At 37.6% G+C, this 13,682-nt stretch overlaps 3 protein-coding genes across 7 annotated transcripts; all 3 read left to right on the forward strand.

The window, feature by feature from the left end:
• LOC18784553 (F-box protein At5g51380) lies at positions 713 to 3,221 on the forward strand. The gene is made up of 2 exons (XM_007219399.2): positions 713 to 2,216; positions 2,620 to 3,221. The coding sequence occupies exons 1-2, from the start codon at positions 976 to 978 to the stop codon at positions 2,942 to 2,944; spliced, it is 1,566 nt and encodes a 521-aa protein (XP_007219461.2). The 5' UTR covers positions 713 to 975; the 3' UTR covers positions 2,945 to 3,221.
• LOC18786010 lies at positions 3,362 to 9,275 on the forward strand. Of its 3 annotated transcripts, none has more exons than XM_020558455.1 (16): positions 3,362 to 4,135; positions 4,221 to 4,304; positions 4,473 to 4,546; positions 4,654 to 4,687; positions 4,777 to 4,835; positions 4,961 to 5,075; positions 5,234 to 5,271; positions 5,422 to 5,519; positions 5,705 to 5,760; positions 6,377 to 6,653; positions 6,860 to 6,975; positions 7,499 to 7,555; positions 7,677 to 7,742; positions 7,836 to 7,910; positions 8,236 to 8,326; positions 8,684 to 9,275. In XM_020558455.1, exons 1-15 carry the CDS (start codon positions 3,896 to 3,898, stop codon positions 8,296 to 8,298), a joined length of 1,452 nt encoding a protein of 483 aa, XP_020414044.1. In that variant the 5' UTR covers positions 3,362 to 3,895; the 3' UTR covers positions 8,299 to 8,326; positions 8,684 to 9,275. The 3 variants fall into 3 exon arrangements, with proteins under 3 accessions (XP_020414044.1, XP_020414043.1, XP_007217973.2); XM_020558454.1 differs by having other exon boundaries at positions 3,363 to 4,135; positions 8,740 to 9,275; XM_007217911.2 differs by having other exon boundaries at positions 3,649 to 4,102; positions 8,740 to 9,252.
• LOC18784597 lies at positions 9,731 to 13,666 on the forward strand. 3 transcript variants are annotated; one of them, XM_020556603.1, is made up of 16 exons: positions 9,731 to 9,887; positions 9,967 to 10,050; positions 10,209 to 10,282; positions 10,413 to 10,446; positions 10,568 to 10,626; positions 10,770 to 10,884; positions 10,987 to 11,024; positions 11,114 to 11,211; positions 11,399 to 11,454; positions 11,586 to 11,778; positions 11,987 to 12,102; positions 12,474 to 12,530; positions 12,679 to 12,744; positions 12,844 to 12,918; positions 13,100 to 13,205; positions 13,312 to 13,666. In XM_020556603.1, exons 1-15 carry the CDS (start codon positions 9,840 to 9,842, stop codon positions 13,160 to 13,162), a joined length of 1,176 nt encoding a protein of 391 aa, XP_020412192.1. In that variant the 5' UTR covers positions 9,731 to 9,839; the 3' UTR covers positions 13,163 to 13,205; positions 13,312 to 13,666. The 3 variants fall into 3 exon arrangements, with proteins under 3 accessions (XP_020412192.1, XP_020412193.1, XP_007220193.1); XM_020556604.1 differs by having other exon boundaries at positions 13,100 to 13,199; XM_007220131.2 differs by having other exon boundaries at positions 13,100 to 13,323.

The following is a 13,682-nucleotide window of genomic DNA, read 5'->3' on the forward strand; positions in this document are numbered from 1 at the left end:
TTAAAATACTCAATAGGACATCAAAGTAATTTAATAATCAAAATTAAATTCAATAAGGCCACTTGTTATTTTTTAGGTTTGTTTATAGAAATTAAATGATGTAGGATTTATCTATATTATTAGTGTTAAAAATAAATATGTGACTAAATATCTTTTAAAAGAATGTGTGTTGCGTGAGTATGACATATCAAATTCATGTAAATGGAATGCCACTTGACCAAAAACACTCGAGGAATGCCAGAGGACAAATAAATCCATTTTCTATTGCTAAACCTTTACAATTAAATTTCATAGTTATATCAGAAAGTACAAAAGTGGAAAAACAAAATCCTTCTATCAGAAAAGGATAAAGTAGTTACTAAAAAACACGAAAAAGGAAAATATAATCCAATCCACGTCTTTTATGCGCTGAATTATAAAACGATGGTCTATCATCTTTGTTTCCTTGGCCATGGTTTGGTATCTGTCCCAACATTCGAAAACGAAATTTGAATTATAAACGGCTATCTAACGGTCATATTGATGGGACAGCCAAATGGGGTAAAATCCTTTTTGTAAACCTTTGGACCGGGGAAATTCTTTTACATAAACAAGTTTTTACGGTGTTTTGTGCCCACAGAGAACTCGGGTTAAAACCAAATGAATATTTACTCAGAGGACTTGTAAGTCAGATGACTTGACTGTATATAAATAGGTGCTTCTGGAGATTTAAAAAAAAAGGTTTAAATTTTTACAAATGACTTTTTCAAAGACTCGATAAAAGTCCTAGATTCAAAATCTTGGAAGTAAAAACAAAAAGCGCCACACACTCAGAAACCTCCGACCCATTCAAATCTCCTTCACCCGGAAAAGTGTATAGATGGAAACACAGACAAGTTTTAGAGAGAGAAAATCTAGCGGTTGTTAGTGACAAAATCTAGAGAGAGAGAAATGTGATCTAGAGAGAGAGAGAGAGAGCTGAACAGAGAAGACAAGATGGGATACAGAGAAGTTGCAGAGAAAGACCATCACGCTCGAACGATGTCGTTGGGGGCAGAGAAACCAAACACAAAGACCAGCCCTTTACCACCATCGAAGAAGAGGACGTCGAGCTGGTCAGACATCTGGCTTAAGAACACTACGCCCCTCAAGAACGTCATCTTCGCTATGCAACTTGCTTCGCCCAAAGACTCCAAATTCAAACCCACCCACAAAACCCTAATCCCCAACTGGGCAAACATTGACCGTACCTCCTTATTATCCGACGAAATCCTCCTCAAAATCCTCGCCAAGCTGCCCGAGTCGCAGCGCAAGCCTAACTCACTCGTCTGCAAGCGCTGGCTCAACCTCCAAGGCCGCCTTGTACGGTCGCTCAAGGTCTTGGACTGGAGCTTTCTCCAATCGGGTCGGTTGATCTCGAGGTTCCCCAACCTGAATCAGGTTGATATGCTATATGGGTCGTCTATTTCGGACCAAAATTCGGGCATTTTGTTGAGTTATAGAATGTTTTCGTTCCATACCGGTTACGAGTTCTCGCCGAAGCAGAGAGTTTCCGAGTCAAATTTCAAATTGCTTCCACCTGAGGTTGTTGACAGAGGGCTTGATGCGTTGGCGAGTGGGTGCCCCAACTTGCGGAAGCTTGTGGTGATTGGTGCGAGTGAAATGGGGTTGCTGAGTGTAGCAGAGGAGTGCCCCACACTCCAAGAATTGGAATTGCACAAGTGCAGTGACAATGTGCTGCGTGGGATTGCGGCATGTGAGAATTTGCAAGTGTTGAAATTGGTTGCAAATGTAGAGGGACTTTATAGTTCAGTGGTTTCGGATATTGGGCTTACGATTTTAGCACAAGGGTGCACGAGATTGGTAAAGCTTGAGCTTTGTGGATGTGAGGGAAGCTTTGATGGGATTAAGGCAATTGGGCAGTGTTGCCAAATGTTGGAGGAATTGACTTTCTGTGATCATAGGATGGATGGTGGGTGGTTGGCTGCACTTTCATATTGTGAAAATTTGAAGACTTTGAGGTTTCAGTCGTGTAAGAGGATTGAAACTATTCCGGGGCCCGAAGAGTATTTGGGTGCTTGCCCTGCTCTGGAGCGGTTGCATTTGCAGAAGTGTCAATTGAGGGATAAGAAGAGTGTGAGAGCTTTGTTTATGGTGTGTGGAGCGGCCAGGGAGATTGTTTTTCAGGACTGTTGGGGATTGGACAATGATATGTTCAGGCTAGCAAGTACTTGCAGGTAGTTGATTCTTTTTGCTATATTATGTCTTTAGTTGCCTGAGATTGATATTGGCATGTCAAGATTCTGAAGAAGATAATAATGGGGATGAAATTTTGGTATAAAGCTAATGTATTTAAATGTATAGAATTCACCCTGTACTAAGATTAGTTATCTGGTATCAATTTACAAAAGTTATGAACTTTATGAGTAGATCTGCAGAAAAATAAGCTAAAACCTTTTCTGCGATCATTGTTGTAAGACTGGACAGTTGTAATATGATTATAGTTAACTGTTAGAGTTGCTGAGGTCCTAAAGCAAATTTGAAGGGGTGAAAACACTTCTGCTTTAGAATTTTGGTCATTGAATTATCATTTGGAATATCCTTGCAGTGCTATTTTAATGGGATATAATGTTCTAACAGGAGGGTGAAGTTCCTATCTCTAGAAGGATGTTCAGTGTTAACAACAGAGGGTCTTGAGTCAGTAATTCTTCCCTGGAAGGAGCTTGAATGCCTTAGAGTAGTGTCGTGCAAGAATATAAAAGACAAGGAGATATCTCCTGCCCTCTCAACCTTATTTTCTACTCTCAAAGAGTTGCAATGGAGACCAGATACGAAATCTCTTCTTCCATCAAGCGTTTTCGGAACCAGCATAGGAAAGAAAGGCAGTAGATTCTTTCGGAAGACTCGAGATTTGAAGATGCTATTTGATGATCAGAATCTGCTCCTTGATTTTATACACAGATGATTCAGATTGAAGCTGCTTTTACTCTTGCTGTGAAGATTGTATCAGTATACTATAGTTGCTGTACTCATTCTGTTGTCCCTTTTGGATGCTTAACACAGAAGTTGACAGAGGAAGAAGGTTGTTGTTAGTTTTATTCTTCCACAGTCAGGCAACAGCCAAGGATGTATAATCATAAGGGTTATATTTGCCCGACCCACTTCTCCCTTAGTGCATGTTGGGCAACCCTTTTTCGCCGTAATATCTTAATTTTATGGTACAGATGGTTTAATTCGGCATTCTTGTTTGGTCTGTACTTCTGTTTTTACTACGCTTCTAATCTCTTCAGCAAAACAAACATACAATAATCAGATTATTGAACAAACTCAAACTGCTGCAGAGGAAAGAAATGTTGGTGCTTGGGATAATAAATAGATAATCAAATCTCAGTTAAACTAATCTAAAGCAAATACTAATGATTTCAATACTAGACACTACTAATTTCTCATTTCATTCACATGTCGTGATACTTATGATATTAGAAGACTCATGAAAGTCTATCAAATAAGAGATAATTCAGCGGATTATATTTTTAATTAAAACTTTATCACTTTATTTATGTTTTAATTGCACTCAAATCAAAACTGGAAATTTCCTGTAATCACCACCAAAGAACAAAAAAAGAGCAAAAAAAAAGAGAAAAAAAGAGGGGGGTGGGGGGGTGGGGAAATTTCTTTGGATGGGTGTGCTGATCAATTGTTGGGTGTATTTATTTAGAAACTGAAAAAACCTCCACCTACTAGGCTACTACATCGACCAGGATGACGTGGCAACCTAGAGGGGAGGGAAAGAGAAGAAAAAGAGCAGGAAATAAACGAGATGATGTTGACAGCGCTGACGCGTGAAAATTTGTCTGCTTGATTCTCCACTGAGATCATCACTCAACTCTTAAACTAAAACTCCAACTTCGAACTAATGGGTTTACAGACAGATAAAGAGACGATGAAGAAAGGCAAGGAAGTTGTGGTTTCAAGCCCTAACACCAACGACGATGACGACAACCTTAATATCAGCGAAGGAGACTTAGACGGCGACAATAATCATAACAGAGGAAGTGGCGTCTCTTTTACTTCCGTTAGATTCTCTTCTCGCAACACTTCCTCCAAATACGACTTTGTCAAGGTTCTTCATTTTATTGTTACCCAAAGAACAAAGGTTCTTAATTTGACTACTCTATTTCTGTTTGGTTTCGGAGAAATAAATCAGAATCGAATGTCTTTTTGTGCTGAAAAACAAACAGGTCAAGGTGTGGTTGGGCGATAATGCAGATCACTACTACGTGCTTTCCAGATTTTTGCTCAGCCGAATGTTAACTGTCACTAAGGTCTCAATTCCATTCAACCCAATTCAGTATTTTGATTCTTGTTATTAATTTCCAATATCTGTGTATGTAAGTGTGTGTTTGCCTCAATTCAACTATTTGTTTCTTTTGGTAATTTCTAATCATCAGTTGTATTGTTAATTTATTATGAATTTATGGTGGTGATTGCAGATCCCAAATTATGTAGCTATTAAAATTGCTTTGGAGCTCAAGAAGCTGCTAATAGACAACAGCCTTCTAGATGTGTATGCTGTGTCCTCACTCATTTATTCTTCTTTTATTTTGCTTTTTCTTGTTTTCTGATAGGATTCTTATAAATGGTTTCACTTTGTGTTTCTGTGATGTGTTGCAGCTCGCAGTCTGATTTGGAAGCCAATTTGTTTAAGGTAATGTCATGTGTGTGTGCTTGTCCAACAAGTAGTGCGCTTTTTGAAATTTTGTAGGTGTTGAATTTAGTTCATCTCTGTATGCACAGCTTATGGAACGAAGGGGTTATGGGGAGGAGTACATAAACCGGTACAAGATGATGACGAGGTCAGTCTAAAATCTATATTGCTTTTAGGAAATTCCTAGAAACTGAATAAGGGAAAGATGGTAAATTTGCTGAACTCTATAGTAATACCTTTTTTCTTGTTCTGTGTGGGGCCAAATTCTTTCAGATTTCACCATCAAAGAGTGCCATTAGTTATTCTTGTATGTGGAACTGCCTGTGTTGGAAAGTCCACCATTGCTACCCAACTTGCACAAAGGCTAAATTTGCCTAATGTCTTGCAGGTTTTTTCTTTTGTATCTGTCATGTTCTCTCTCTCTCTCTCTCTCTCTCTCTCTCTCTCTCTCTCTCTCTCTCTCTCTCTCCCCCCCATGTACCGACTGTTTTGAGTTGCAAAGAGATGTCATTGACATTTATTTTGTCCTTTTACTGATTGTTACAGACAGATATGGTATATGAATTGCTGCGCACATCAACAGAGTATGTCCCTGTTTTATTTATTTCCTGACTTTTACATTTTGAATGTCAGGTTCCTATGCTAAGCTGATTAATTAATGTTGCTTAAGTTAAGCTTTTTGTTTTGATGAACAATATTAGAGTGTTTATTGTGTCATTTTTTTTCTAATTCAGTGCACCATTGACGTCTACTCCTGTATGGGCACGAGACTTCAGCTCCTCTGAGGAGTTAATTACTGAATTTTGTAGGGAGTGCAGGATTGTTCGTAAAGGTAGTCTCTTTATTAATACATCTGCTGAGATGAGTCAGATGACTACTTTTGAACTTTAGACAACCAGAAAGGTTTTTATGTCTGAAAGCACGCCAGTAGTTTCTCTCTCTGTAATAACAACTTTTCTATGCCTTTATGCTAGTCTGTTGATTAATAATCTCTGTTCTGGAACACGTGCTTCGCAGGATTGGCTGGTGATTTGAAGAAAGCTATGAAAGATGGAAAGCCAATAATAATAGAGGTGTGGTTAAATTCCAAGCCATGGTGGATGTAAATGACATCGTAATTCAATTTTGTCTTAATTTTTTTCTCTTTTTCTATCTCTTCCTTTGTCTTTCTTTTTTCTTATGAAAAGATCCATGACCTGTGTCAAATATTTTGCCTGAAAAACCTCATATATGTATAACGAATTCATCACTCAGTGCTCTATTTTGTGTTATAAAAGATTCTGCCCAAGTCTCAATTATCTTGTTGTTTGCCTGAAACTTTTCTAGAAGTGAAGATGAAAAAAATTAAGGATTTGTCTTAGATTGGTAAGTTGCCTTTTCCTTGATCAATGGGGTGAATTCCTCACAGATGGTCTGTGCATGGTAGGGCTTAAATATTGACGAGCCTTGCTGAAATGCATGCTGCAGAAGGGACTTTCTTGTTTTCGAGAGAGAGTGGTAATCTTGTCACTGTGTTGAATTTTGTGATGCCGAACAATAGAGAGGGACTGTTATTAGGTCGTATATGCGAATTATTTGGCTAAGAAAATTTACAATGGCAATATGATGAGCATTAGCAAGCTTCTTGTCTGCTTAGTTTTTCTCACTTTCAGCTTGGACAATTTTGTTTTCTGTTGATGGTAATTGCAGGGAATACATTTGGATCCAAGCATTTATTTAATGGAAGATGAAAATAAAACACAAGCTCATGGGCAAGAGAAAATTCAAGAGGCAGAGTCCCTTGCAGCAGATGGTTCCAAAACACACATGGAAAACGATTCTCCAAGTATAAATGGAAATCCTTCTGAAGTTAGCAACAGTACTGCGCATGTCAGCTCTAATGAAGGGACACTGGTTAACAAGGTGAACGAAGTCTCAGATTGCCTGGAAGCTTTTGACCTAGCGGAAAGTGTTTCTGAGAATAAAGGTTAACCCCCATTGTGGATATTGCTCAGAATGTTTGTGTTCTGTTCAACCACTCATATTTTTGTTTAGAAACATACTTTATCAAAAGACATGCTGATGTCAGTTGCAACTGACATCTGCCAACAAGACACACAATTTTTGTTGAAGTGAATAGTGGAGTTGAACCATTAAGATGTCAGTTCTCTAACTACTTTTGTAGTGCTGCAGGTGGAAGTCTTACTGGTCCAGAGATGGATAAAAGTACTTCTGTTAAGAAAGAGAAGTCTGGTCCCGAACCAGTAATTATACCTCTAGTTTTGAAGATGGCTGAATTTGATCATAAGGTGTTGTCACGTTCTCTTTCATGTGTATAGTTTTTGATAGAAATTATCTTTTTCCCTGTCCTTTTTGTGCAAATGCATTGTGTTAAAGGCTTTGTCCTTATTCCTTTTCATAAGTAACTTGGCATTTATGCCTACAAGTAGTTGTGACAGCTATAGTTGTGTATGCACATCAATTAGTGTAGTGCCAATTTAAATGCACAATGAATGGTGGTGGCAAAAATCGGCAATACTAGTGCTGTTCCTGCTCTCCTCTCTGCATCATAGACCTCTAAATCCTGAATTAGTTTCATTGAGACACGCTTTATAGGACACGGTTTTGCGGGGAAAATGATGTATACGTTCTCATACTTTTCCCCTTGTGGCTTTGTAAAGAATTTCTTGAGTTTTTTCATGTTGTCGATTGAACTGCAAGATTATTGCTTTACGTTTACTGTTTATATGCTCACATTTTCCCTCATCGTTTGTGTTATATTCTCAATCTTGACTTATTTTGTAATTTGTATACCTATACTCTCATTTGCAGGCATTACTAGAGGAGGGGATCTCGACTCGTACATTTAGTGATAAATGTATAGTCCAGGTATTCTGAGCTTCTTTCTTTCTCTTCTCATTTCGATAAGATCTTGATGAGGTTTTCAATTAGACTTGCTTTCTTCACTTCTTTTGCACTTAATTTACAAGTTACTTTTTTTCATTTCCAGGATAAAGATAAGCTAATAAGAAACTTAAAGACCATCCAGGACTATCTATGCTCATTCAATTCGCAGGTAAGTGCCTTCATGTCATTTGAATTTCATTTTATCTTTGAATTGGCTCATGGTTTATCGTTGGTTAGTTATCTGTCATTTTTATTCCAACAGGGTTTGACAGTTGTCAATATATCAGCAACCACATTCCCACAAACATTGGATTGGCTGCATGGATATCTTCTTGAGGTACTTCTGATGGATTTTTTTTAGTTTGTGTTGTCCTGGCATCCTTACTGCTGGTTAAACCTAGAAAATTTTGATGTTTATGGCCCAACTGATGGGTCCCAAGTGATATTACTTTACTATGTATTTATTCCATAATAAAATCTAGTAGCCAGTGGCTGGAACAAGAGACAGCTCCCATGATCCTACATCATGTTCATAGTGGTTTTACTTACAGTTCCCTGTTGCATGACCCTCCCTTTATCCTACATTGTGTTCTTAGTGATCTCACTCACCAGCCCATATAGCTATTTTATCTATTTCCCTGATAATGAAGTTCTTTATACAGTGCATTGAACATGGCATTTCATCAGTATCCAACGAAAATAATAGGCGGCCTGTGGAAAAGTAGATTGCATTCAGATGTTAGATGAAGGAAGGTATGAGTTGGACTTCCATAATTTGATTTCTCTTTGACGCATTATGGAACATAGATCACTCTTTATTATTTTTGTTTAATCTAAACATTACAAGGTAAAAGCACATGAAAGGGTTCAACTATACATCATATCAATCATGTTTTGGACTGTTGCATCCTATTTTCAATCAATGCGATTCTCCAATTTGACTTGTGATATATGAATATCTTAAAGGGGGAAGGTATGATAACATACGTCAAATAAAGAGTCAAATTATTATGCTCATCACCAACTTTACATTCAATTTTTATTTCTCTGAGAAGTACTTTACATTCATTTGGTTCGTGCTTGATTACATTCTTTTTATGAAATTTTCAGCTGTCTTTCTGAGGTTGGGTTTTTAGATGAATAACCCTGTGTTATGGTTCTCATAGAGCTGAAGAAAAGAACCAGTTAGGGTTATGAAATCAGCAACCGGCTTGATGTTAAGATCAGATGTGGGAAAACAAAATGGAGAACAAATACTTAGAAGAACCTTGCAGCAGCAGCAGCTTGTGAAACAAAGTTTTTACTTACATGGCATAATTTACAAAATTCGATCCTATTGGATTCCGCCGACTAATATCCGGCCTCATGTATTGCACCCGACACTTCTCCAAAGTTCAGCCCGTCGATACGAGATACCAAATTATGGGGCTCAGGAGAAACTTGCTGGCATGCAAACTCATTTAATAAATTGTTGTCTTCATAGTGTTCGTTTGTGTAACTTAAGAAAGCCCATCTAGGGTTTGTTCAAAATAAGGTCATGATGTCCTTAACCACTTTTTGGATGTTCATCATAGAGTATAGGACCGCTTCAATTGTACGTGCACCTCCTTCATCTTTTCTGTATATATGAACAAGGAGACGCAATAATATTTCTTGTCGATATTGTTGCTGCTGTTCGTGAAATCCCACTAGAGTTCTCATCAAACTTATCTCTTGCTGCACTCAAAACATTTTTCCTCACGAATATTATTAATGATCGTGGTTATATTTTTTACCACATGTTGCCTCACGAAACCATAGCAGGCAACAGTATTCAACAGTTCACTCACTCTTCCACTCATTTTAAATTTTTTTTTTGAACAATTGAATTAATATCCAACGGTAGGTGACCACAATCTCTTGGACTCCTGTGGTCCAAGAGATCGGGACTGTTGTAAATAAATAAAAATAAAAATTTAAACTAAACTAAACTAAAAACATTTATGTCTACATGTTCCAATGCCCACGTTCCTGCCACATCCCATTACAAATTAATACCAACAAAATTTTGTACGTACATTCTGAATGGTTGGTATGAGTTTGTCATTTCAGGAATAATATATTAACAAGGCTGCATGGATCCTTAAAATCCTAGGTCATCAAGTTCTATATGTTTTTCCTCCGTTGAAATGCTCATCATTATCTTTTACGTAAAAGAGGTGGCCGATGCAAAGAGATGCTGATGGTAGATGTACATGCACTTAGAATTGAGTGATTGCAAGGAAATATGGGTCGTAGAATCATCAACGCTTCCTCCAAATACGACTTTGTCAAGGTTCTTCATTTTCTTCCCATTTCTCCTCTGTTTGGTTCCCGAGAAAATCAGACTCGTAAATTTTTTGTTCTGTAAACAGGTGAAGGTGTGGTTGGGTGATGATGCCGAGCACTACTACGTTTTTTCCAGGTTTTTGCTCAGCCGAATGTTAACCGTCACTAAGGTCTCAATCCCACACAAACAAATTCAGCATTTTGATTCTTCTTGTATTAAGTGTCTGCCTCAATTCAATCTGTATTTCCTAATTACGTCATCGTATAATAATTTTTTTTTTCAATTATGTTTTTCTTTATTTAATGAATTTTTGTGGTGGTGGTTCAGATCCCAAATCATGCAGCTGTCAAAATCGCTCTTGAGCTCAAGAAGCTGCTCGTAGACAACAGCCTTCTAGATGTGTATGCCGTCTCTTTTAGTCTAGCTACTTTTTTATTTTGGGATTTATTTTGTATATTGTTGTTTTTTTGGGTTTAAGTTTCGTTTAGATTTTTATCAATGGTTTCACTTTGCATTGTTGTTGTGTTGCAGCTCGCAGTCTGATTTGGAAGCTAATATGTTTAAGGTAATGTCATGCTTCTGTCTGTACGTAGTTGTTTTTCTTGTACCACAAAAGAGGTGCACTTAGAAAACTTTCAAGATGCTGAAGAATTTATTTATTTTGTTACACATCTCTGTATTTGCAGCTTATGGAGCAAAGGGGTTATGGGGAAGAGTACGTAAATCATTACAAGATGATGACTAGGTCAGTCCAAATTCCTTGTAGGTAGTACCTAGAAATTGAATAGAACGAAGAACATGGTAACCTTTTTTGCTGCATTTTATGGTAATACCCTACTTTCATTTTTCCTTCACTTTTCTGTTGGGGGGTTCCCTAATTTCTTTCAGATTTCACCATCAAAGAGTGCCACTAATTATTCTTTTATGTGGAACTGCCTGTGTCGGAAAGTCCACCATAGCTACCCAAATTTCACAAAGGCTGAATTTGCCTAATGTCATGCAGGTCCTTTTTCTTCAATATCTGTCATGAAAATGCTATCTCCTTCCCTCCCTCCCCATGAAGTTTTATTTTATACAATTTGTGTTCTTTTAATGACTCTTGCAGACAGATGTAGTATATGAATTGCTGCGCACATCCACAGAGTATGTCTCTCAATTTTATTTATTTCCTCAATTTTACATTTGAATATATGCTAAAAACATTGGTTCTTCTCTCCTTTTATCCAATTCAGTGCACCATTGGCATCTACTCCTGTGTGGGCACGAGACTTCAGCTCCTCCGAAGAGTTGATTACTGAATTTTGTAGGGAATGCAGGATTGTTCGTAAAGGTAGTCTCCTTCCTTGTTAATACATCTCTTCAGATGACAACTTTTGAAGATAACCGTTAGAGAATCAGAATATAGTTTTGAGGCCTGTGAGAGCATGTCCAGCAGTTTCTCTCTCTGCAAGAAAAAAGTTTTGTCTGAATTTTTGCTGTTGATTTATAATCTCTGTCCTGTAACATGTGTTCCCCAGGATTGGCTGGTGACTTGAAGAAAGCACTCAAGGATGGAAAACCGATAATAATAGAGGTATTAGCAAGCATGTCATAGTTGAGTTATTTGGCTAAAAAATGTAGGAAGCATTAGCAAGCTCTCTGTGCACTCAGTTCTCACTGTCAACTAGGATGATTTCCAATTTTGTCTTTTAATGATAATCACAGGGAATGCATTTGGATCCAAACATTTATTTAATGGATTATGAAAACAAACCATCAGCTCCTGTGGAAGAGAAAACTCTGGAGGCAAATGAGTGTGCCAGCACGGAAGAAGGGACAACAGCTAACAAGGTTAACAAAGTTTCAGACTACCTGGAAGCCATTGGCCTAGCAGGAAGTGTTTCTGAGATTAAAAACGGTTAGCAGCTAAGGATATTTCTCAGAAAGTTTATTTTATGTTTAACCAATATCAAACACATGGCAGTTGTGCAACTACTTTTTATGGTGGTTCTAGTAAAAATCTTTAAGGTCCATACAACCACAGGCATATTCACATAATGTTTGTTGAAGTGAAAGAGTTGAACCTTTAAGATATCACTTCGCTAACTAATTTTGTGGCAGTGCAGGTGCAAGTCCTAAAGGTCCAGAGGAGCTTAAAAGCACTTCTGTTGAGAAAGAGAAGTCTGGTCCTGGACCACTAATTATACCTCTAGTTCTGAAGATGGCTGAATTTGATCATAATGTGTGATCACGTCCTCTATCACTTATATAAATTTTTGTACAAATTCTATTTTTCCCTGTCCTTATTTTGTATGTGTGAGTTCGTTGGCTTTGGTCTTGGTTGCTTTAGGTTCCTTTTTGTTCTGCATCGTAGGCTTCCAAATCATTAAGATACACTTGATAACATATAGTTTTCATGAAAACATGAATACAACTTCTCATACTTTTCCTCATGGCTCTTGGTAAAGCAATTCTCGAGTTTTCTGGTGTCGCTGATGCAACTGCAAGATGATTGCTTTACTTTTATGGTTCTTATGTTCAGCCTTTCCCTCATTGTTTGTGTTGTCTTCTCAATTTTGCATCACTTTGTCTAACTACACTTCTTGTCTACAGACTTTACTAGAGGAGTGGTTCTCAACTTATACATTTAGCGATAGACTTCTAGGCCAGGTATTTACAATTGTATATTCTCTTTACTTGGATATAGGCTTATTTTTGCTTCTTCTTCTCATTTGAATAACATCCCAAGTGTTTGTTAACTGAGATAAGTTTTTAAAGTTAGAAACAATCCCCCCAACCTTCTTGTTTCCTTTTCTAGGACAGAGATAAGCTGATAAGCAACTTAAACACCATTCAGGACTATCTTTGCTCATTCAACTCCAAGGTATGCATGTGTCTTCATGTAATTTCCGGTTCCTTTTAATCTCTGAATTGGCTCTTGGTTTACCCTTGGTTATTTATTCTGCCATTTTCATTCCAACAGGGCTCGACAGTTCTCAATCTATCAGCAACTACATTCAACCCAACATTGGATTGGCTGCATGGCTATCTTCTTGAGGTACCTTTGATGAACATTTGAAAATTCATGCATTCTTTCCAAACTTTCTGCTTCTTAATCAGTCCCAAGCCAACCCAAACTGTGACAGTTACATAACTCAGTTCCAGGTTCCCTTGATCCTACAACATGTTCTTAGTGGTTTTATTCCACCGGCTCATATTGTTATCGTATCTCTTTCCAGTGTATCGAGCAAGGCATTTCGCCGCTGTCCAATGACAATGTCAGGCGGCTTGTGGAAAATTAGACTGCATTCCATTCAGATGTTAGCCAGCTCAAAGCAGGCATGAGTATGATATCTTTTTTTTTTCTTCCTTGGTTTTTTCTTGTAACAATGTATGTAACACAGGATAGCTGTGTATGTAATTAAGTTTCATTAATCCAATAATTACACAGAAGTGGAGAAAAGACCAATTTTGAAGGTTTCTCATTCAAAGCAGCAAATCAGTTTGGAGTTGGACGATAAAGATCAAAATGTATGCCAGAAAACAAAATGGAGAAGAACAAATCTTCAAGGGCTATTTCATATCCAGCATCTTGTAATGCAACCAACACTTGTCCAAAATCCAGTTCTTCAATTATACTTATGAGAAGACCAAATGGCAGGATTTGGATTTGGAGAAACTGGGTGGCATTCAAAATCTGTAGGATAAATTGTGCTTAAAATCAGTCTTTGCATACTTTGTATTTAAAATTTTATATGGATTTTTGTATTGAAAGTGGGACACCCACAACCATTTTCTATCTTGTTATATCCAGAGAAAACG

This window comes from Prunus persica, chromosome G2, assembly GCF_000346465.2.
Source record: "Prunus persica cultivar Lovell chromosome G2, Prunus_persica_NCBIv2, whole genome shotgun sequence".
NCBI classification, from domain to species: Eukaryota; Viridiplantae; Streptophyta; class Magnoliopsida; order Rosales; family Rosaceae; genus Prunus; species Prunus persica.